Genomic DNA, 23,428 nt, shown 5'->3' on the forward strand with positions numbered 1-23,428 from the left:
GCGTTGATGAAAATAAATAATCTGCTGGTGGAATATATGTTAAGACCATGTATGAGTTCAAATCCTTCGACATGTGTTCTTCTACATCCTCCAACTTCTCTTATGCCTTATCTTCGCATAGGAATTCCTCGAAGAATTCTTCTTCCTTCAAAAATAAATATTTTAAATGAGGAGGAAGTGGTTTGAGTTCGAGGAATTGGGGTTCTTCTATGGAAGGTTTAAGTGATTTTGGAATATGTCCAAGCTCCCCAATCATCGAATTCACCGATCTTGGCAGAGGCTTTGATCCCTCCAAGTACATACATTCCTCCACCTCTTTTCTGTCTTATTCCGTGGACTTTGGGTTCACCAAAAGCATCTCCAGTGGGTCTTCAATAAAAGTATCCTGCACACTACACTCAACAATATCTTCAATAGCATCTATTCTATAACAATCAGAAGATCCAGGGTATTTCATACTGCGAAAAACATTAAAAGTTACCTTCTCATCATTCAACCTTAAAACTAACTCACCTTTTTGCACATCTATGAGAGCTCTTCCAGTAGCTAAGAAAGGACGACCTAAAATAAGGGGGATCTCACGATCCTCCTCCATGTCTAGCACAACAAAATCAACTGGAAATATAAATTTATCAACCTTAACCAAAACATCCTCTATAACCCATCTAGGATATTTAATATATCTATCAGCAAGTTGAAGGGAAATAGTGGTTGGTTTAACTTCTCTAATCCCTAATTTCTCAAAACAAGAATAAGGCATAAGATTTATGCTAGCACCAAGATCACACAATGCCTTGTTAAAATTAGAATTTCCTATAGTGCAAGGAATGGAGAAAGTACCTGGATCCTTAAGCTTTGGAGGTAATTTATTTTGCAAAATAGCTGAACATTCCTCAGAAAGCTTAACAGTTTCAAAATCAACAAGTTTCCTCTTTTTAGTCAAAATATCTTTCAAGAATTTAGCATAAGAAGGCATTTGAGCCAAAGCCTCTACAAAAGGAATATTTATGTGCAATTTCTTAAAAACTTCAAGAAATTTCGAAAATTGTTGATCCAATTGTAGTTGCCTTGCTCTTTGAGGAAAAGGAAGTGTATTAATATCAATATTATCATTAGAATCAAATTCCTTACCTTTCTTACCTGTCTTCCGTGTAGTCTGAGGTTTCTGTTCCTTAGCATCTTCCATTTTTTGTTTCATTTCACCATCATTCTTTGCCTCCATATCTGTAGAATTCTACCTCTTTGGTTCCTCTTCCTCGGCCTTGATCACTGTACTCACTGCATTCACTCCTTTTGGATTTTTCTCAGTATCACTTGGTAGTGTTCCAAGGGGTCGATTTGCTAATTGATTGGCTATTTGACCCATTTGAGCATCCAACCTTCGTAAGATAGCATCATGATTTTGCAGTCTCGTCTCCATCCCCACAACATGTTTCATTATAAAATCCTTATAAATTGGTCTTTGATCTTCTTGCTTGAATTCTGGAGGTGCTGCAGGTACCAATAATCCTTGTTGTCTCACTTGTTGAGGAATGGGCAGTGGAGGAATATGTGTTGGGTTAAGGGAATTCTCCGTATTCTTCCAAGACAAATTAGGGTGATTCTTCCATCCTGGATTGTATGTGGAACTGTATGGATTGGATTGCTGTCTCCATTGATTCCCCACAAAATTCACTGCTTCTTCATCAAAGATAGGTTGTTCCTCGATGAATATTCCTTGGACCTGATTTGCTTGATTCGATTTCAGCTTATAGAATTGATGGGCCAACCCATCAATCTTAGCAGTAAGTGCATTCAACACATCCATTTCAAGAACTCCAGCCTTCTTTTCTCGTTTAATATCTGTCCAACCCGCACTATTTTCAGCCATATTTGAAATTATTTCAAGTGCAACTCGTGGAGTCTTCTTGTATAAGCTACCATTGGCTGCCGCATCTAGCATGGAACACACGGAAGGATCTACTCCGTTATAGAAAATCTGAACTTGTTCAGATGAAGAGAAACCATGTTGAGGACACCTCCTCAACATCTTTCTAAATCTTCCCCAAGCTGTATGTAATGTCTCCCCATCCTTCTGGCGAAAAGATGAAATATCCATACGCAGTTGTGCTAGCTTGGTGGGTGGAAAATATTGATTCATGAACAGTTCCACCAAACTATTCCATGTAGTAATAGAGCCAGCTGGTAGATCTCTAAGCCATTCTGCTGCTTCACCATGCAAAGAGAAAGGGAATAGTCTCAATATTATGGCATCCATGCTCACTCCATTGAATTTGATTGTGTCACAGATAGATAGAAATCCCTCCAGATGTGCATTAGGATCCTCGGTCTGCGATCCTCCAAATCTCACTTGATATTGTATCATTTGAATGATGGATGGTTTCAACTCAAAATTATTTGCTTCCACAGTAGGACGAGTAATGCTTGAACCATAACCTCCAGTAGTTTGTCTAGTAAGATCATAGACAGTGCGATCATCCTCCTCGTTCTCCATTGCTTCAATCCCTGCTGTTTCAACTTTCTCCTCTTGTTTTAATTGTTCTTCCACGTCAAAGTCTGAGGATTTTTCCCTTTGTGCTCTACGTCTCCGTCGAAAAGTATTCTCAATCTCTGGATCAAATGGCTCCAATTCTGTCCTTCCTTTAGCACAGCTCATGCACAGTAAGATAATTCCTGAAAATAAATAAACTAACTTTAAACGTACGAATATGCGTAAAATCAACAAAATTAAATAAAAACCTAATCTCAAGAAAATAATAAATTCTAATATTAAACAATCCAATCCCCGGCAACGGCGCCAAAAACTTGACCGACGATTTCGGTTGGGAATAAATCTAGCAGGCGAACTAGGTCAAGTAATAGTATTTGGAGATGAGTCCGGTATCGTACCCACAGAGATTGATGTTTAAATACTAGAATATGAATTATTTTTCCTAATTTAGGCTAATAAAATTCAAATGATGTGAGATAAATTAATTAAAACTAAATAACACGATTTAAATAAATTAACTAAAGTAAAACTAATTCAAACTATTAATTTAGACGAAAATTCAAATTATTTAAAAACGACTAAGGTGCACAATGGTACCGAGACAACTTATAATCTACGTGTCAAATTCATATTCATTAAATTAATTATTTAATTCACGACGGAATTCCCAAAATTATTTATTAAACGATTTCTCGAATTAATAACCCTAATTAAATCTAACAGTCCAATTATTCCTAACTGAATTTAATTAGATTCAACCGCATTAGATCACTGTAAAATTCCAGTTTTTCAACCTAAAGTCGCACACTGAAATCGAATACTATTTCTAGTCAATTTAACCATGTGTTGATTGATGTGTGAAGCAAATATTAATCTGTCGCCTTCCGGTTTTAGATTAACCAATAAATATTCTATTTAATTGGCCAGATTAAAAGAACACGTGATAAATGACATCAATAAATGAATAAAATAAATAATCGACTTGAATCAAACTTAAAACATCAAAAATAATCTGTCTCGGCCCTATCGTGGCCTTAGTCTATAAAAATCTACTCCATAAACTTAAAATAAAAGTCAAAATCAGTGTTTAAATTCAATGAAGAAAACATAGTTAAGAAAAAAGGAAAGAGTTCTAAGTGATTTGTAGCGTGTGTGAGGAATTCCTCCAGCTTTTGTCTTCTGTCTTCCTCCCTTCTTTTCCTTCTTCCGCGCTGGTGTGCTACTTCACAGTAGCTTTCTGTTCTACGCTTCTTTCCTTTGTTCTGCAGTTCCGCGCTCTGTCTTTTTTTCTCTTCTCTGTTACGGCTGCTTCTCTGTACGCTTTTCTTCCTTTTATTCTTCTAAATGGGCCTCTCCTTGTATTCTTTTTAAGCTCATCTCCACTTAAACCTTGTAGATAATAAGATTGTAGATTTTATTTTCAAAGATTAGACTCCATCTTTATCAAGAACTTCAATAATATCAAGATAATAAAATAAAAATATTTTATTTCCTTTGAAGTCTTGTAAATTTATTTTATTTTTTCCAATTTAAATATTTTTCACTCTTATTCAAATCTACAATTATCAATTCAAACAACCACATAATTAGGGATAAAAATATTAGATAAGGACAAATATTATTAAATCAAATACCTAAAATCTTTACAAGATTTGGCCTTAGCAATATCCTAATTCTTATCCTCATATCCTCAATAGTCACAATTATTTCACTTCCTTCAACGTTTTACATTTTCATCACTTTATAAAAATCATGCATTTAATATCCTTTTCTTTTAAAAACAAGCATGCAACATAACTTTTAACTTTATCGTAAAAATTCCATGAATAATCATATCATTCCATAACATTTAAAATCATAATTTAACATGTAGAAATTCATAAACATTTGAAATAATCATAATATCATAATAGACAACATTCAGAGCACCTGCCATGACGTTTACTAATTTCCAGGTGTAAAAAGACAATTTTACCCCTAGACGTAAAATTTCACGTTTTTGACTTTTTCTTAATTTCCTTGACTTAAACATGTCCCAAATAATTATTTAAGCATAAATTAATTTTTTCATAATTTTATTTAGCTTAAATAATAGGTTTTTAATTAATCTTTAATCGATTGTTTTTACGGCGTTTTAATCCCGAAAATCCCAAACTTTAAAATAAAATTCCTAAATTTAAAACTTAGACTTTTAATAATTATTTGGCTCTCGTGAACCACCACTCGACCCCCGTGAGACATGTTTCAATTATTTTTCACTCGAAAGACCCTAACTCGACCAAGCTTGATCACCCTTGAGCCACTTTGTAATTCCCTCGAGCCGAGCTCGAGCCACCCCAAGCCAGCTCCTTCCTAACCCTTCTATGGACCTTACTGAACCCACGTGACTCCATGAACCAGCACCTGGCTCGACGCCGAAGCCATGCAGCCCTCAACTTCTCTCCGCCGAGACTCCCTAGGGACAAGGACTTTGTTTGACACGCCTAGGACCTAGCCGACGCCCCAGCCCCTGAACCAACCTCTAGTGCACCTACCTAGGACCCTAAGGACTTGCCCTAGCCAAGCCCTTGAACCACAGACTTAGCCCACCTCCCTGCATGAGCCGCGCAAACCTGCGCGATGCACTTGGGCTCTCAGGTAGGAGTCCTAGCTTTCGAGCCCTAGCGTGGCTAGGACTCAACCCTCGAGTAAACCAGACCCTGGCCGAGCCCTGGCCCGAAGCCGTGACCCAACCAGCCACCTATACATGAAAACCGATCACCAAGACCCCATGACAGAAAATATCGATTCCAGCTTTTGTCTGCTTGTTGTGCACTGTGTATGGTGATGACTTAGGACTCCCTAATTCGTGTAAACATACCTTGATCATAGCCTAGCCATGGAAGCCTCATAAGAACACAATAAACATGAATTTGCATCCAAAAATCTTAAGTTTCCCAAGTGTGCATGCAATATTTCGAAAATAATCATAAGACTTCATGCTTTTCATACACACGTTATTTAAAACAATATTAAGATGTGATAGATGAGAAAAGGAGAAGTATGACGTGTCTTTGCGTTTTAAACGCACGATTATCCTTTGACGACGAAGAACGATGACGAGGAGGGCCTAGGCTTTGACAAACCCTTGAAGCTTTCAATATTTCTTCTCAAACTTGAGGTGTGTGTGTCGTGTATTATAGTGGAGAGGTTTGTGTGTGCAAATCTGAATTTGGGGCGTGAATATGATGGGTTTAGGGTAGGGTTTTTGAGTATTAAACAATTAATTATTCACTAATTAGGCTTAAGCACACTAAGTAGGTAAATTAGGCCTATTAGTGCTTAATTAACTTATTAAAAACAATTTTGTTTAAATACGTCTGTGAATTCATTAGCCTGGTTGACAAAACGTTCGAGTTTTTGTTGAAAAACCAACACCGATAAAATTTACGTCCCGGCGCATAAAATCACCTCAAAACCCCTTATTTTCAAAAATAAGAAAAAGCATCACCCTCATTTTAAATAATTAAAAATAATTAACTAATAAAAACTTTTTCCATTTTTCAGCCATCGGTCTCCGTTCCTCGATCGCGACTCGAATAACATTTAAAAATATATTTTAATGCAACCATGTAGAAAAGTATATTTTAAACATGTCAAAATGCACAACATAATTAATTAATGCAATTAAAACAATTAATTGAAATACACAATGAATTTAATTGCTCGTATGCATGTGATTCGCGTTGACCTTCGAATTTTTCGAGGCGTTACACCCCAGTGGAACCCGTTTATGGGACAAAGCCCCGTGGGAACCCAACGACCGAATTTTCATCGAAAGGATATAATGACATGTAAGGCCAATGCTCAGTTGACGAGTGAGATTATTGCTGATGTCCCCGCCGACTATAGGCCAAGGAACATAACAACAAAGTGGTTAATGTTGCCTCGCCGCCTGGTACCATAGTTACAGCTGAGATTGATCAATCGACCGAAGGATGAAAGGATGTTCACAATTAATGAACATAATTAACCTTAAAGGGAATGTATATGTATATGTTTATGATGAAAGGAAAATGATATAATGAAAGGAAAAAAGTTTAAAATATGCATATTCATGAAAAGTTATTTTTATTAAAAGTATTTTCACTGTCGCGTGTGAATGTATATGTTTTACTTGCTATCATGGTTAATGTTTGCTGAATCATTAGACTCACTAGGTGTGATCGATGCAGATGAGCATGATTTTGATGATGTTGGGGGATTTGATGGTTGAACTAGCTGGACTGATGGTGCATATAACCCGATGACATTTGCTTAGTTTTTCCGCATAATTATGATTTAAATATTATTTTAGAGATTTTATGACTTTTATGCTTTTGAGATGCTTTGAGATGATTTAAGAGTTTATGCTATTTTTGAAAAATGCTAGTTTTAAGTTTGGTTTGACGGTTTACGACTTTATGTTTTGCACTGCGTTCTTTTGGATTTTCAAATAATAGGTTGTTGGTTTATTTAAATGACAAAAATCATATATATGTATATACTTATAGTCGGCCGAAAGCAAAAAGAAGAAGAAAAAAATTCTATTATATTTTAAAGAAAAACGAATAGTTGACGTTTCAAGAATTATCCGGAAAAGGCTCACGTGAAGACTTTCACTTCATCAAGTTGAGAAATGAGAAGATCAGACATGAATATTCAGAAGTTCATTGAGGATTTTTCGGAGAATGAAAAACCATTTGTTTCATCACTCATTGAAGAAGACATTCGAGCATGCGGATTATGGGTTTGTCTCACAATATGGAAAAAGTCAAGTTTTCATTTAAATTTTATCAAATTTCTGTAAATGAATATTTTCTGTTAAATATCAAGCTTTATAGAAGAAATATTTAAAGAGAAAAAAATCTTATGTGGAACAACAAATGGTCAGAAAAAATCTGTCCAGAATGACCAAACTAGAAAGAGCTAGAATTCGGGAAGGGTTTTGGCTCATATCTGACCAAAAACATAACGCAGAGACAACTCCAACTGGTGAAGGTCCACACAAGTCACGTTTTTCCCCGAGGATCATACAAAAGTAAAAGATTCTACGAAAAATGTAAAGACGGTATGTGATCCAACACTCCATTAGTGGATGATGAACCACTCAACCGCCACAATATGACAAATCACTAACTAGTGGTACACCAACTAAAAGATGTTGTCGGCCACAACTGGTAAAGCAATTCACAAGTTTGAAGTCTGGATTACAAATCTATCAAGAACTATATATTTAAACTAATTTTTTATGGACATAGGAGTAAAGCCTAATTAAAAATAAGATTTGAGGACCAACAACACAAAAATAAATATATAATTCTCCATAACTCGAATATTCAAAATTAATAATCCGCCAAGCTACATGGTCATGTTCGAAATAATTCCCAATCCGTTTCAGCCAAATCTGCCAATTGCTGCTGATAGGGTTTTATAAAACCCTAGGAGAAGTTGTGGGAGCGATAATTCACAAATGGATAGCAGCGGCCTCAATGCCAGTGGATTGGAGAAGACATTGCAGGACGGCAAGCTTTACCGCCATGTCAATGAGCTCATTGTTGCCCATCTCCGTGACAACAATTTCAATCAGGTTGCTATTTCTTGCGATTGAGTTCAATTATCCGGCGATTTCTGCAGATATACTTAGTTGTATAGCTTCTAGTAATGATATTCTGAGTAACTTAGTTGATATGCATGATCTATGGAAATAAAATGGGAGTCAGGAATCACTTGAAATTTTGGGAAGGAAGTTCTTGTAGTTGGTTTATATATTATGAAAGTAAGCAATTTCCAGCCCACATGAACTGCTAACTTGTGAGTTTGCTAGATTGGCATGCTACGTTTCTTTCATGTTGCTTTGAGCTAAGCGTGAATTTGGGATGAAAATGATAAGCCAGAATAGTTTGTGAGAATTCAATATGCCCTGGCAGACTGATCGAGGAAATTGTCATTGTTTGCTGGTAGCGCGAAGGTCACCGCTGTTATTGCTAGAGAACTCTAAGATTTACTTCCTCTTGGGAGCATGCCCATAATTGCGAATGATATACATCTATTTTCGTGCATGATATTCCCGTAATAAGTTTTTCTGCTCAATTAACACATTCATTTTTTTTCCACTTCCCCCCCTCTTGTCCAGGCAGCAAGTGCAGTTGCATCAGCTACAATGACACCACTAAATGTTGAAGCACCTCTTAACAAACTCCAGGAGTTGGTTGCCAAGGTTAGTTGGTTTTGTGATTTATTGTGTTTTATATCACACAATCACAAAATTAGAAAATGAAGTAGTAAGAGATTAAAAAGATAATAGTGATGGTTCTATGTTTTCAACAGGGTCTTGCAGTGGATAAAGATGAGATGCTGAGTGGGGGGGTATCTTCAACTACTTTGTTTGATTCAAGCGTACCTGCAGGATATGGCTCAATACCTGCTCCTCGAGTTGTTGGTGTAGATTTCAGGTGAATCATTTGATCATGCTGTTATGATATGGTATTGACGTGCATGTCTTAAGGCATGCTTGTTTGATGTGAAAATGTTGATTCCATCCCTCTTATATTGAAAATATAGATCTTTAGTTAATAAGATATTGATTATCTGTAGATTTAACCTGCACAGAGCTTGGTATTGATGTCTTTCCACCATGTATAAGAATGGTTGTAAGCTGTATATATCAATAAATAATGAGTTTAGTTTTCGGTTATCAGCATCACGGCACTACTGAAATCAACTGAGCCGTAGGGACTATAATCCAACGAAAAAATGTGATTAGTATGTGAGTGAAAGGTTGTCGTTTCCTAGAGGAGCTCCATGGGATTTTAGGGTTAGAAAATCTATAGATCAACAGTTCCAACCAATTGCAAAATTCTCTTTATAACCATAGATTCATAATGCTCAGAATAGTTCGTTATGTGATAACCATGAAAGTGATGCATATCTTCCTGTTTTTAAATAACTAGATATAACTTTAGGTTCATAATGCTCAGAATTTAATGTTCTGATATCTTCTTTTGTTCCTCTATTTTCTTGTTTCGGTGCATATGACATCTTTGCAGCACCAGATAAAACGTCTGCTCTTGTTGTTGCCATTATATTAGTTGCTCGAGGTTACTAATCTGACCAGCGGCTGCACTTTTACGTAGAAATAGAAATAGATTTATTATTCAACACCGTTGATCATATTTATTTAATTTGGATTTTTTTTTATCATAGGGATTTGTGATATTTCTAAATGATGAGTATTGCAAATGTTTTGTGTTAACCAGTGCTGTGCATGATACAAAAGGAGCATCAAAGACCTTTCCAAAGCATGAAACACGGCATATTTCAGAACACAAGGTAAACAATCCTTGTAAAGTTTAAATGTAGGAAGACTACTTCTATTTGGGCAAGAGCTTTTACTTCACTGGAAAATATGCTCGAATAATCTCTTTCAGTGAAGTTAAGTTCTATTTATGTAGAATGTTGCTAGATGTGCAAGGTTTAGCCCTGATGGAAGATTTCTTGCAACTGGAAGTGCAGACACGTCAATTAAGCTCTTCGAGGTGTTGATTCCCCCCTAGATACTGACCTGCTCAAATCAATTTTCTCCTGTTCATTGATTTCTGATTTTGTCTCGCAGATATCAAAAGTGAAGCAAATGATGCTTCCGGATACAAGAGATGTTCCCGTGCGACCTGTAACTTGGACATTTTATGATCACTTACAAGTAAACATTCAAAATATATTTTATCTTAATATTCAGCCACATGAAACAAACATATGCTTATATGTCCAATATTATATCTCCGCGATGTATTTGATGACAACATTACTTTCTTACTGAGATTCTCTCTCAAGTAAGACGTGCGTTCCTCCATTTCTAATGGGCTTATCTTACGGCTGCAGCCTATCAATGATTTGGATTTCCATCCTCAAAACCCTATTTTGATTTCTGGTGCCAAGGACCGCACAATAAAGTATGTTATATTTGTCTTTGAAATTATTTTGGTGCTCATCATGGATTGAACAAATTTATTGGTCTTCACATCTAATGAAAAAAGTTTAAGAGAGGGAGGGCATGTGTGGATTTGGGATCCTCGCCATGAGTAATATATACAATTATAAACACTATAGGTTTATTTAGACAAAATAATTTTTGTTTTTCAGATTGTGGGACACGTAGTAGGTTGTTTACAAATTTTCTTTCAGCAAGTAGCCAAATACCTTATGTTCCTTTTTGAACCAACATAGGACTATTTAATCCTCAATTAGGATTCAACTTAGGACCATGGCATGCACATGTCATTTTAAATAGCCACCCTGTTTTCTTGCCCAAATTTGACGTATCTAGGGTGATTGACTTGGATTTCACCTCCAATTGCCTTTCGATGTCAGATGTAACATAAATAATTTCCTATAAATATTTTCCATGTCAAATAATCTATCAAATTAAGTTAACACTACAATTACAGTTAAATCCTAAAACCCATAGTTAAAAAAGCATAAAATCACTTCAAAGCTACCAACAAATTATTAATATGTACTGATCCAAATGTGAGTTATATAACCTTTGCCAACTTTATGGTCGGCATCATGCTTTTGTGCTCTAGGACACAACATAACAATGCCACGAGACTCGAGGAAAGGCATGAAGTACTTTTATTGTGTTGGATGATCGATCCAACAATCAAAATAATAGAACTTTTGGGCGATATCTTTGGTGAATCCCAATGCGCATCTTTGTAAATACGATTTTGTGCTAGGCTTAATCAAATTTTGGCACGGTTCTCCAACAAGCTGGAATATCCCAACAATAGCCGAAATATGCATACTACTGTTGTATGTGTGGGTGTGGCCATCTATAATTTAATGTAATATCCCCAAAAGACATGAACACAAGAACACATATATCCGACCGACATAAAGCATACACGCAGACACATGTATGTGTGTGAGGGACGGGACATATAAATCTCCAAAAGGTTGCAGTGAAGCCATTGATAACTACAGTAGTACTGTAGTAGTAACATTTCTCAATGCAAAAGGGTACTACAACTGCTCCTAGTCCACCTGCTATTACCAATGCTAGTCGACTTCCAACCCTTGTCATAGACTCCTCATGAACAGGATTGTCTTCTTTTTACATTTTGTCAGTATTCATACCGATACTTATATGTCAAACTATCTTAAACACCATGACCACCCAATGATAATGGGTGTTATAGAGGAAGAGAAATTTAGGGTTGATGTGCTGGAAAAGACATTTATATGACGCATTGCAATACCAGGTTCTTTGATTTTTCAAGACCAGTTGCAAGGAAGGCATTCAGAATTATTCAGGTTACCATTTCTTATATTTTCCCATATTTAAATATGGTACTTGGTTGTGAAGGTTGTAATTATTGTTATGTCCTTATGTTTGTCATAGATCTGAATTTTCTCATTGTTCAACAGGATACTCACAATGTGAGGTCTGTATCATTTCATCCATCTGGAGATTTTCTTTTGGCAGGTTGTTATTTTAATTTTTGTTGCAACTGTGGGGTTATTGTTATTTGACTCTGTAAACTGTTATGTTTTTTATTGAATACATTGTGTGTTATGGTTGAAAGGTATCTTATAAAGCTTCAGTTAATTACAGGAACTGACCATCCAATCCCACACTTGTACGATGTTAACACCTTTCAGTGCTACCTTCCAGCAACTGTTCAAGAGATTGGTGCCAGTGGAGCCATAAATCAGGTATTGTCCTTAAAAAGATGAAGGATCCGATCTTCCATTGTGTTCCTGTCTCAGTTGAGCTGTATCTCTCAAATTGCTTTCTTATGCAGATCAGGTATTCGTCAACAGGTGGCATTTATGTTACAGCATCAAAAGATGGTGCCATTCGTATTTGGGATGGGGTAACTGGTCATTGTATCCGTTCGATTCTGAATGCACATGGAACAGCAGAAACCACCAGTGCAAATTTCACGAAAGATCAAAGGTAGAGATTGGATAATATTATAGTCTGTATGGAGTTCTTTGTCCTTGTGAACCGCAACTTTTTCAAGAGATATATCAATATTACCACATTTTTACTTATTCTGGGACCTCTGTGCATAAATTATGCTTAATATCTCATTTTGAGTTTTTTCTTAGGTATCTTCTCTCATCTGGAAAGGATTCCGTTGTAAATCTCTGGGAAGTTGGCACGGGTAGATTAGTCGAACAATATTTTGGATCCACTCATACACAGTTGCGGTGCCAAGTAGGTTATTTTTCATGATTGTTGTGGCACTAACCCAATGTTCATTGCATCAAATGTTCCTTCTGATATGTAGATTATTTTTCTGCTTGTGTCGACACATATCTACTGGTTGGAAAGCTTTACAATTATTGAAGTTTTTGCAAATTCTTTTTGGGCTCAACTCCCTTAATGCCGTGGGCTCTAGAACAAGATTAGTTCATATTTTTGTCAACCAACTTTTATAAATAGAAATTTGTGGAAATCCCTTCCTAGTTGCATCAGAGCAGGGTCTAATTATTCATTTTTATTTGCTGCTGGAGTTTGGACAATCATGCGTGGATACCTTTTTTTTATGCAAAATTTGTTTTGGAAGATAAAGACTAGGTAATGTCATGCATCACAAAATATTTTATCACTAAATTTCAGTGTTTATTATTGCTGCATCGATTGAGGTTATGCATTTCAAACTTAATAATCAAATTATGGTACACGTACTTGTACATTGATTTATGTTGATTAAGTTCCATCAAAACATTTTATGTCGCAGGCTGTCTTTAATGTAACGGAAGAATTTGTTCTCTCCATCGATGAAGCGAGTAATGAGGTTGTTTCCCGTATGAATGTTAACGGTTTATTCAGGTTCTTTTACACTACACCCAATGATATACGTAAAGGTGTTATCTAGAGTACCATTGGATTATATACGTCTTGTATTGGTCTTATCAACTTATGCACGTCCCTTGTGATAATGCAATGGTAATCAGTGCACCCGGCGTATATTGGCGGATGGGGGTGTTGGTATAGAGAGTTCCGAATTCTTCCCCTCGTGATTGTTGATATTTTTTGCTCTGCAGATTGTTATATGGGATGCTCTTACGACTGAGAGAGTAGCTAGATGGCCATCAAACCATATTGGCATGCCTCGTTGGCTCGAGCATTCCCCCGTAGAGTCATCATTTGTCACATGCGGAACTGACAGGTCATTGAGATTCTGGAAAGAAACCTGAATGAAAAAAGTTAGAACTCCCACAACTTGAATTGTTAGGTGGTTTACACTCGTTACAGGTTGTGATGAGAGTTTTGGGGACGTCCAATTAGTGCAGTTGTTGAGTCCTAGGTTCAATCTAGATACATCATGCATGTAAAATCACCAACACATCCAAGTTTTGCACAAAAGCATGTATTTTCATTGTTAAATTGTGCTTGGTTTCTTGGAATTGAATGCTTGGAATATGGGCTTTACCCTTCAAATTTGGATGCAAGTGCTTTCAATTTTTGATAATTTCAAGCTTTTATTTCCCTTTGCAGATGCTGCATCTCTCGGCTAAAGCTTCTTTAAATGACACTAAAGAGAGAATAAAAATTAAGAGCTGATGGAAGTTGCCATTATGCGAGTAACATATGGTAGCGTATTTGAGAATCAACATCATACAATAACTGTTAAAAAAAAATTCAGAAAGAAAAAAACAATCAATTATCGTTCTTGAAAATGATGTGATTTTAGTTATTAACATCAGTTTCAAGTGCTGTTGCGTCCAAAGTAATTCAACGTAATAAAATAACAATCACATTTTTCTCCGCAAATCAATTCCAACTATGGAAGTGAGATGATGAACTAATACATCCAGTGCGAAATTAAATTTTATTTCATTATGGAAACAAAAAAGTTGACCTTGTGACTATGCCCCAGATTCATGTCAGAAACAAACTAAGAAGCGTCTCAAAGTTTAGCCATGAAAATGTAATCAGAATCCGGATTGTCTCCACCTTTCAAAATCTGCACTTGGATGGATTCATGAAGGAAACCGATGAATTCGGTAAGCTGCAGATAATGGTTGTAAAGAACAATCAACATAGGGTAACCATCAATCATTTTGATACCAGACTGTTGCGAAAAAACGAACAGGAAACAAACCTTCCATGCATGGAAGCAACTACAACTTGTAAATTTAAGGACATTTTTACAGTAGCGGAGCATGCTACTCTAAACACACTCATCTAAACACGTCGCTATGTTGATGCAAAACAAATATGTTTACACGTTGTATGTCGTGATTGAAATAACAAACTGATCTAAAGAAACAGAAGTAATTGCTATCGGTGGTACACATTATAACAGCTGCTATGGCAAGAAATTGTACAAGTATGAATCATTCTGTGGAAATTTAGAACCACTCGAAACAACGAAGGTTCCATTAAAACTTTAAGACTCCCAAGTCCCAATGCAGGTTTCAAACTAAATTAAACCATCAGACCTGCTGGAGCACAAATGGCACAGATTTTAATACAGTTGACTGAAGAAAAATTCATCCTCAACCAGGACCTGAACCTAAAACAGTACTCAACCAATCTGGTAAGTATATAGTGATATCACACTGAGAGGGATATTGATACAACAGTATTAGCAAAACTTTAGTTTTTAAATTGAAAAGTAAACAATACAGAAGAGTATCTAGTGCAAGTTTGGAACTACACAAACCTTCAGCCAAGTGCCATCCATTAGAGAGAGATTCAGTTCCAAAATATAAAGATGAGGCTCGCTAAAATAGCCCCACACGATGGGAATATATTCAATTTGGATGCGTACGGAGAATCGGAGATAGTTGAAGTGGTTTAACTGACTATTTGTTGATAAAGCACGATTTTTGTTGATAAAGCAGTTAAATCGTTAAAACAAAAAAGTGCAAGCAAAAACAAGATAATGTTTTTTTTAAAAAAGTATATAATTTTTATGACATGCAGAAAATACTGATACCACCGTACAAAAGGAGGGAAGAACAACTCAGAATGCAGAAACAGGTGGACATAAAAATGTAATTGAACTCTTACTCGCGAACAAAGTATACATCACTTCACCAAAGATAGTGTCCAGACCACAAAGTAGTACCCACTAAAAGCACGTGGCAGGCCTTATTGAGGACATCCAAAAAACATAGAAACACGAGGACCTTTTTTCCCCTTATGATTCACTCGATTTCTCAGTCTCTCTCTCTCTTTGTTTTTCTTTTTCCAATTCATATGATCATCACATAAATAGATTCAGAGCTACACACATATCTTAATCGAGAAAGACCGCACAACACAATTTTCCGAGGAAAATAACATGCAAGGATATAACATAAAGTGAGATTTTCAACAAAAAAAATAGAGTGGACTGTCTTAGAAGTTAGAACAAACTATGAACTTGATAAACAGATGAGAAAGCTGATAATAAAGAATTTGATCCACTTTACCTCCTCCAAAATTGTTTGTCATACACTCCAATGCTAAAGAGATTAACTAATAAGCTCGACGTGTTGTCCGCTTTGGCTTCTTCACGAAACTCAACCTGATCTTTCTAAGCCGTCTTCTTTTCCTAGCCATCTTCTCGGGCAGTGTCTCCCTTTTCTTCTCCTTCTTTGCAGTAGTAGCTTTCTTCTTCACAAATCTAGGATCCACCTTGTATGCTTTTGGCTCAACAGGTACCCCATTGCTATCAGCTTCTTTGTAAAGTACATTCGCCTTATCCAGACGTCCATGAGCACACAACTTTCCCATGAGCAAGTCGAAAGTCTTAATGCCCGGTTCATGACCCTCCTCCTTCATTTTTGCAAAAACGCTCATAGCATGATCTATTCTTTCGATCCCACACAAAATCTTCAAAAACTCATAATAAGACTTCTTATCTAGAGCATATCCAGCAGATTTCATTCTATCCATCATCTCATCACCTTCCCCAACTCGTGCAGCCTGATATAAACTCTTAATTAGCACAAGGAATGTAGTATCATTGGGGTAACATCCCCATTCCCCCATCCTAGAGAAAAGTTTCATTGCATCTTCAGTTTTTCTAATCTTACATAAATTAGTAATCAGCACATTGAATGTCTCCACATCACGTGGAACACCCTTTCTTTCCATTTCAATCAATACGTTTTCTGCCTCAGATTGAAGTATGAATGGATCCTTCTTTCGGCAAAGCCTACAAACACAATCTAACATGGAGTTGTACGCATATGTACCAATCTCAAATCCTCCCCTACGCATTTCATCAACCAATCTTTTAGCTTCATCAAATTTCCCAGCCACGCACCACCCATCTATCAGCGTGTCACATATGTACTCATCTGGAAAGAATTCACTAGCCAAACTCTTGACCATTTTTTCAGCATAATTAGCATATCCATGCTCACATAGACTCGTAACAATCAACTTCAATGAATCCACATTCCTGGAGAATCTATAATCTTCTTCCATTCTATCAAACAATGATACTACGTGTGTTGGCCTGCCAGCCCTAACCAGCCTATCGACAAGAGCCTCGAGACATTTAATCCCAGCTTCACCACGGCCATCAACAAGAACTTCATGGGCCGCCTTGAAATCTTTCCTTCTACCAAAATAATCAACAAAGTAGGAATAAACCTCATCGCCGAGATGAAAATCAGGTTTTGACTTAGCCCACTTGAAAAAATCAAGGGCCCCTCGCCCTGCATCAGGTGAAATATTCAGTGTGGTAAGGATCAGCGCGGGGGTGATGGTGATATGAGAGAAGGAAAGATCCAGTCTTTGAGGCAAAGGGAGAGGCTCCTCGTCTGGGATTTTCAGAAGCTCAGCGGAAAGATCTTCTGCAACTTTTTTATTTTCCTCTTCATTCTTTTCTGCGTTATTATTGAAGCTCCCGCTATCATTTGTAACGGAAGAGAAAAGCCTCAATGAAGAGTGCCGTGGGGAGAAAAACTGGAGACTAGAGGCAGCCGAAGTCGATGTGGGAAACGGTCGAAGGAGCGGCGGCGGTGGCGGCGGAGGTTGGTGGAGAAGATTTGGCCGCGCAGAGAAGCAGCGAAGTAGTTGGCGTAATTGGAGTGACGTTAATGGTGATGTGGGCTTGCGCATTTTCAGTGTGAGAGAGAACAGAAATGGAAAAAGGGAATTTCAGGGTTTAGTGGGGGGAAGACTAGTAATCTGATGTGGCGAGGTGCACAGTTGTTAAGGTGGGGTTCTGTATTTGAGCCCTTAATCTATCTGTAGACCAAATTACCTTTCCTTTTTAAAAAATTAAAACATAAAATCAACTAAAAAAATATGAATACATCTTTACTTTTTTTAAAAAAATAAAGCATATTTTTGTTAAAAAAAATGAAACATATTTAATTTTATGTTATAAAAATTCTGATACTTTTATTTTATATATATATATATATATATATATATAAATGACAAATTAATGAACTTTTTTTAATTATATTCTTACAGTCCTAAATAAAATATTACATTCCAATTTTTATTCATTTTAAATATTATAAAAATTTATATGAGACTATCTCATATATCAACTATGTCAGATGAATATCTAACTCAATCCGATCCATGAAAAATTTATTAATTTTTGTGTATAAAAGATTATTTTTTAATGTAGATAAGAATCGGGTCTACCCGTCTCACATATATAAATCCGCGAGACCGTCTCATAAGAGATCTGCTATTTAAATATACATAAAAATGCGTATGAGATCGTTTCACTAATCAATTTTATGATATGAATCTATTACCCAACTCGACTCATGAAAAAATATTATTTTTATGTTAAAAATATTAATTTTCATTACAAATATGAATCAAGTCGATCCGTCTCTCACCAAAGACACGCTCTGAACTATATAATTCAATCTATATTTAAAATTATTTTCTCTATTTATTTACAAATTCATTCATATCCATCATGTACATTAATTTCTTCAAACAATTTTTGACATCCTATTGAAGCACTAAGTGTAAAATGATATTCGATCCAACCAGCGAGAGTATAGATTATTAATGGCACTTTGTCATCCAACTAGCGACTATGAATTTGATATTCTCCCAAACCTCATCTCTAGACTCTATTATGTTGGTGAATATTCTTTTGTTTCGTTCCAACCAAATTGACCAAAATAGACAATGACCTATCATATGCTAAAAATACATAGTTCTCTTCTCGGTAAGTAAACATGGCTCCAAAAAAACATGTCATGCATCTTTCTTAGAAAAATCCATTCAAAACCCAATTCCTGCAATATTTTGATCCAAATTCTACTCGTGAACGAACAATACAAAAATAAATAGTCCTAATCTTCCTGTTTGTTCCAGCATAGGCGACACTAGTTCGGACTCAAAACACTATTAGGCTATCGATTTTACAACGAATCGCTAGTCGGCAATTTTTCCAAAGCCACATGACCTTAAATTACATTTATTTTATTTCATTTGAACATGACGGAAGTATAGATTATTGTACTATATTTGAACTTTGCAAAAGCGTGTTTAGTCAATCAAGCGTGTGATGAATGAAATTTAACAAGAAAGATATCAGGTCATATCTTCTTTAGTTAGTTGGATTGCCATTTCAGTTGCAATATGTTTCTCTTATTGTTTTCACAGTTTCTTTGAATGAATGTGTTATATAGGTATATGAAACTCGAGATTCATAGGGACAGTTCTTTTTCCATCACGGAATTGAAGAACCCTGAAAATTGGACGAGGGGAGTTATGAAAGCTCTGATGGTTGAGATATGGAGTTTGTGCATTGACTAGCACTTGTTGGATCCTTGAGGTCTCATCCATGGTCTGGACTAGAGATGGCAAACAGTTGATTCAGTATATTTTTAGAGTGAAAATTAGATCTGAGAATTGTACAACTGTAGCATACAATTTCAGACCTATATTATCTACCTACAAATTACACCTACAAAAAAAATGACTAAACAATGAGGCCAACCAATATTTTGATACATGAGTAAATGAGGAAACATTTTTAGCATGACTAAGTTAAAAGCAGTAGTACTAAGATAAAATGTTCAAGAGAATTTCCTTGTGATAAATTCTTCTTAAAAAATCATGTTTTTACGTATATATGAACATGATAAAACTATATGCGGAAATAAATCGGGTTACCTCTGGCCATTGAAATTTTTTTATTTCTTTGCTTTTCTTCTCGGTTGATGCCTTCTAAGCACTCCGTCCTCTCGATAGATGGTGTATAATTTTCTTATGAGGTGTGTGCTTAGGGACATTAATCGTCTCTATTTATAGGCGTTTCTCATACCATCGATGAGTGTATCGGGAGCCAAGATTCAGAAGAAGAAACGTGTACGCATCTCAATTTTCTAAAGTTGAGGTTGCGTACGCAAGTTTTGTCAAAATATGTAGGCAATGGCCGTCGCCATTTCCTACACGTCTGTTCTTCTTCTGATATGTGTCACATTTTCTTACATTCTCTCACTTGACACATATATCTCATTTACCATAGGAAAAAACAAAACACATGAATCATGGCGATATGTCTTCTAAAACGAGTATTATCTTACATGTATTACAATGCATTATGTATCTCAAATCTGTATAACTTAATGAATAAACCTTATGTTTATTCGAGATCCAAATTTATTGATATTTATCGAATCAATGAATGTGTGCACAACAAATATGAGAAAATATCACATCATAGTTTCATTAATTTGTTCTTACAACAAAATTACATAAAGGAACCAAGTCTCATTCTTTCTGTATGATCCTTAAATTTCAATGATGGCATGTCTTTAGTCAAAGGATCTGCAATCATCAATTCAGTGCTAATGTGTTCGATAAGTAACTTCTTATCTTTAACACGTTCTCGTATGGCTAAATACTTAATGTCGATGTGCTTGCTTCGACTACCACTTTTTTATTTTTAGCCATAAAAATAGCAGCTGAATTGTCACAATATATTCTTAATGGCCTAGATATAGAATCCATGATTCTAAGCCTCGAAATTAAACTCTTCAACCATACACCATCTGAGGTTGCCTCAAAACAGGATACGAACTCAGCTTCCATAGTGGAAGTAGCAGTCAATGTCTGCTTTGCACTTCTCCAAGATACAGCTCCACCAGCTAGCATAAAAATATATCCTAAAGTGGATTTTCGTGAATCAATGCAGCCAGCGTAGTCTGAATAAGAGTAGCCAATTACTTTCCAAATTCTCTGTTCGTCTGAACATAAGCATATAATCTTTGGTCCCTTGAAGGTACCTCATTACTTTCTTTGCAGCTTTCCAATGGTCTAAACCTGGATTACTCTTGTATCTTCCCAACATCCCAACAACAAATTCAATGTCAGGTCTAGTGCAAACCTGAGCATACATTAAGCTTCCTACAGCAGAAGCATAAGGAGTGTTTTTCATTTGTTCTCGCTCTAAATCATTCTTTAGGCATTGACTCAAATTGAATTTATCGCCTTTCACAACTGGAGCTATACTTGGTGAACAATCTTTCATCCGATATCTCTCTAAAACTTTGTTGATATATGTGAAACCCCGATTTTTTTTCAGAAGATAAGAATTTTTATGATTAGCCTAATTTTGGGATAAACCAATATCTAAGATTTGATATTATACTGATACCTGATAAAGATCTAAGATTTGATATGATATTGATACCAGATAAAAATATAAGATTTGATATGATATTGATACCAGATAAAGATCTAAGATTTGATATGATAATTATCCTAGATTTAAAGTTTGATTCAAATTTTAAACACAAGGATAAAACACGATCAGGATAGCAGTCAACCCCTATAAATAGGAGGACCCTCCCATTCAAATTTTACACCTCAATTTTCGAATTTCTCTCCATTATTTTCGAAATTCTTCCCCAAAAATTCTGCACGAGTCATCAAAATTCTGTCCAAGTTCAGAAATTCATTTCTCTCGCTCGGGTACTCGGAATCCGATCTCCACCGTTCAGAATGTTCTTCCATATGTTTGGAACAACATATCAAATTTCGGCCAAATCCAACGGTTAGTTTTTCGTTTATAGCCTTCGTAAGAAAACTGCTCAGATTTTAGACGAAAAACAGCATACCTACGGTTTTTCGTCCATAAGCAGGTTAAAACGACCTCAAACTCGATCTCCACTGTTCATAATTTAATTAACGTACTTGGTAACGTACTGTAAAAGTTTGAGCCCGATCCAACGGTTCAATAAGGTGCAAGGAATTTTACAAAGAGGATGATTTTTCGGTAGATGTGCTGATGCGTTTTCGAAGCATGATTCTTCTATGATTTTCGAATTCTTCGTGTTTTCTTCAAGGATTAAGGTAAGTGGGCTTGTTTTAAAATATGTTGCGTACAAATTATTTCGTTTTCGAAAGTTTCGGTCGAGCACCGTCCTTCTGTCTCTATGTTTTTAATGAAATTCGATACGTTACGTGTTGGCACTGTGATGATTCACTGAAAATGGGTGGGAATCCCAACATATGGCCCTTCACGGTGGGATAGAACCGTTTTATGGCCTCGCCCCCTTAGATGATTAAAAATTAGGGACTGATATCAGTAAACCATAGAAGGTGAAAGAATCACAGTGCTGTTATGATATGAATATGATGATATGTTATGAAAAGCATGATATGTTTACGTGTTATTTTCGATAATTGTGTAAATATTTTTATGTTGTGCTCGAACGGCCCCCGCTTACTGAGTGACGGTCATATCGCTCACCCCTTACTCTACTATCCCCAGATAAATCAGAAAAAAAAATCGAGAAAGATGAACAAGACCAGTTTTGGGGCTGATAATTCAAGAAGTTTATTTTAGTTTTGACTTAGTAAGTTGTAAATGCTTCCGCATATTTTTTTATCATTTTAAGAATCTACGTTGTAAAGACAATCTTTTGATTGATTATGAGTAATAAACTGGTTTTTGGTTTATACTGTACTACGAGGCTTGTTGTTTTCAATTGTGTGGTTGTAAAACAACGCCGGTGTCGACTAACCCCGGTCACGGGGCGTGACATTTAAGTGGTATCAGAGCCGCCAGGTTCATAATCCAGTTGGGAAAAATTTTACCAAAAGAAGAAAATAAAAATCGGCCAGATTTTTGCAAAGAGCCGATCTAGTCTCCTCCAGAACGACCCAACGAGTAATATCCAAACGAAGTTCAGAGGCATGGTCCGAAAACGCAAAATTCCTTCGTTTAGACATCTGAAATCGAGTATTTCCATTTTAAAAAAGTTTCGTATATCCTATAACTTTCTGAAGAAAATTCCAAATTCTATTATGTCAACTATTCTGGAACCCTCTCGACGTATTCTTTCAATCCATATGTTTATCTCTAGACTTTCTATTTTTGAAAAATATTTCGAAAAATCTCGTTCAACGCGCTTCTTGTAGTGCTTATCGGATTTTTATGGAATTGGATTAAGGAAACAATTAGTATTGACCTATATTGTTGGGATTATATCTATCTGAGATAAATTGACTTAAGCTTCTGACTTAAGATGAAATATTTGATTTGGGGTCAATAAATTATTTATGGAAAAAAAAACTAGTATGTGAAAATCTGAGATAAGAGTTATAATAAGTTTTTGATATTCCAATATGGAAGTTGATTTTGGGCAATAGTTAAATGTGTAAACATTAATTTGGGTTCTTGAGAATGCTAAGCATTAACTTTAAATATGTATAATTTTGGGTTATCTTGTTTAAAATGAAGTTGAGGGACAATATCTTAAGGTTAAGAAATTTATATTATTTTGGAATAAGTAGTAGATTACGACCTTATGTGAATAAAATAAGTTACGAGATATTGTTTGACATTGAGGAAGGTATAGCATAATAAGTTTTGAATTTTTTACGGTACTAAGAAAGATTCAAGGAGAAAGACATTCAATAAAAATAGTTTGTGTTAGAACTTTCTAAGCTCATGGTCTTGAGGAAAG

The 23,428-nt window shown here is 35.8% G+C and overlaps 3 protein-coding genes across 3 annotated transcripts; 1 reads left to right on the forward strand and 2 right to left on the reverse strand.

Annotated features, from left to right (window-relative positions):
• Positions 1-325: 325 nt before the first annotated feature.
• Positions 326-1,222, reverse strand: LOC142538554 (uncharacterized). Its single transcript, XM_075643868.1, has 2 exons — positions 1,141-1,222; positions 326-882 (listed from the first exon to the last, which is right to left on the reverse strand). Exons 1-2 carry the CDS (start codon positions 1,220-1,222, stop codon positions 326-328), a joined length of 639 nt encoding a protein of 212 aa, XP_075499983.1.
• Positions 1,223-7,848: 6,626 nt separating this feature from the next.
• Positions 7,849-13,946, forward strand: LOC142540954 (cleavage stimulation factor subunit 50). Its single transcript, XM_075647447.1, has 14 exons — positions 7,849-8,099; positions 8,646-8,729; positions 8,840-8,964; positions 9,769-9,841; positions 9,964-10,047; positions 10,125-10,211; positions 10,391-10,461; positions 11,773-11,824; positions 11,939-11,996; positions 12,126-12,226; positions 12,316-12,470; positions 12,626-12,734; positions 13,261-13,317; positions 13,568-13,946. Exons 1-14 carry the CDS (start codon positions 7,983-7,985, stop codon positions 13,718-13,720), a joined length of 1,326 nt encoding a protein of 441 aa, XP_075503562.1. The 5' UTR covers positions 7,849-7,982; the 3' UTR covers positions 13,721-13,946.
• A 208-nt stretch (positions 13,947-14,154) lies between these two features.
• Positions 14,155-17,647, reverse strand: LOC142540953 (small ribosomal subunit protein mL104 (rPPR9)). The gene is made up of 2 exons (XM_075647445.1): positions 15,947-17,647; positions 14,155-14,535 (listed from the first exon to the last, which is right to left on the reverse strand). Exon 1 carries the CDS (start codon positions 17,586-17,588, stop codon positions 15,993-15,995), a length of 1,596 nt encoding a protein of 531 aa, XP_075503560.1. The 5' UTR covers positions 17,589-17,647; the 3' UTR covers positions 14,155-14,535; positions 15,947-15,992.
• Between the last annotated feature and the right edge of the window lie 5,781 nt (positions 17,648-23,428).

Source organism: Primulina tabacum, chromosome 3 (assembly GCF_025594145.1).
Source record: "Primulina tabacum isolate GXHZ01 chromosome 3, ASM2559414v2, whole genome shotgun sequence".
NCBI classification, from domain to species: domain Eukaryota; kingdom Viridiplantae; phylum Streptophyta; class Magnoliopsida; order Lamiales; family Gesneriaceae; genus Primulina; species Primulina tabacum.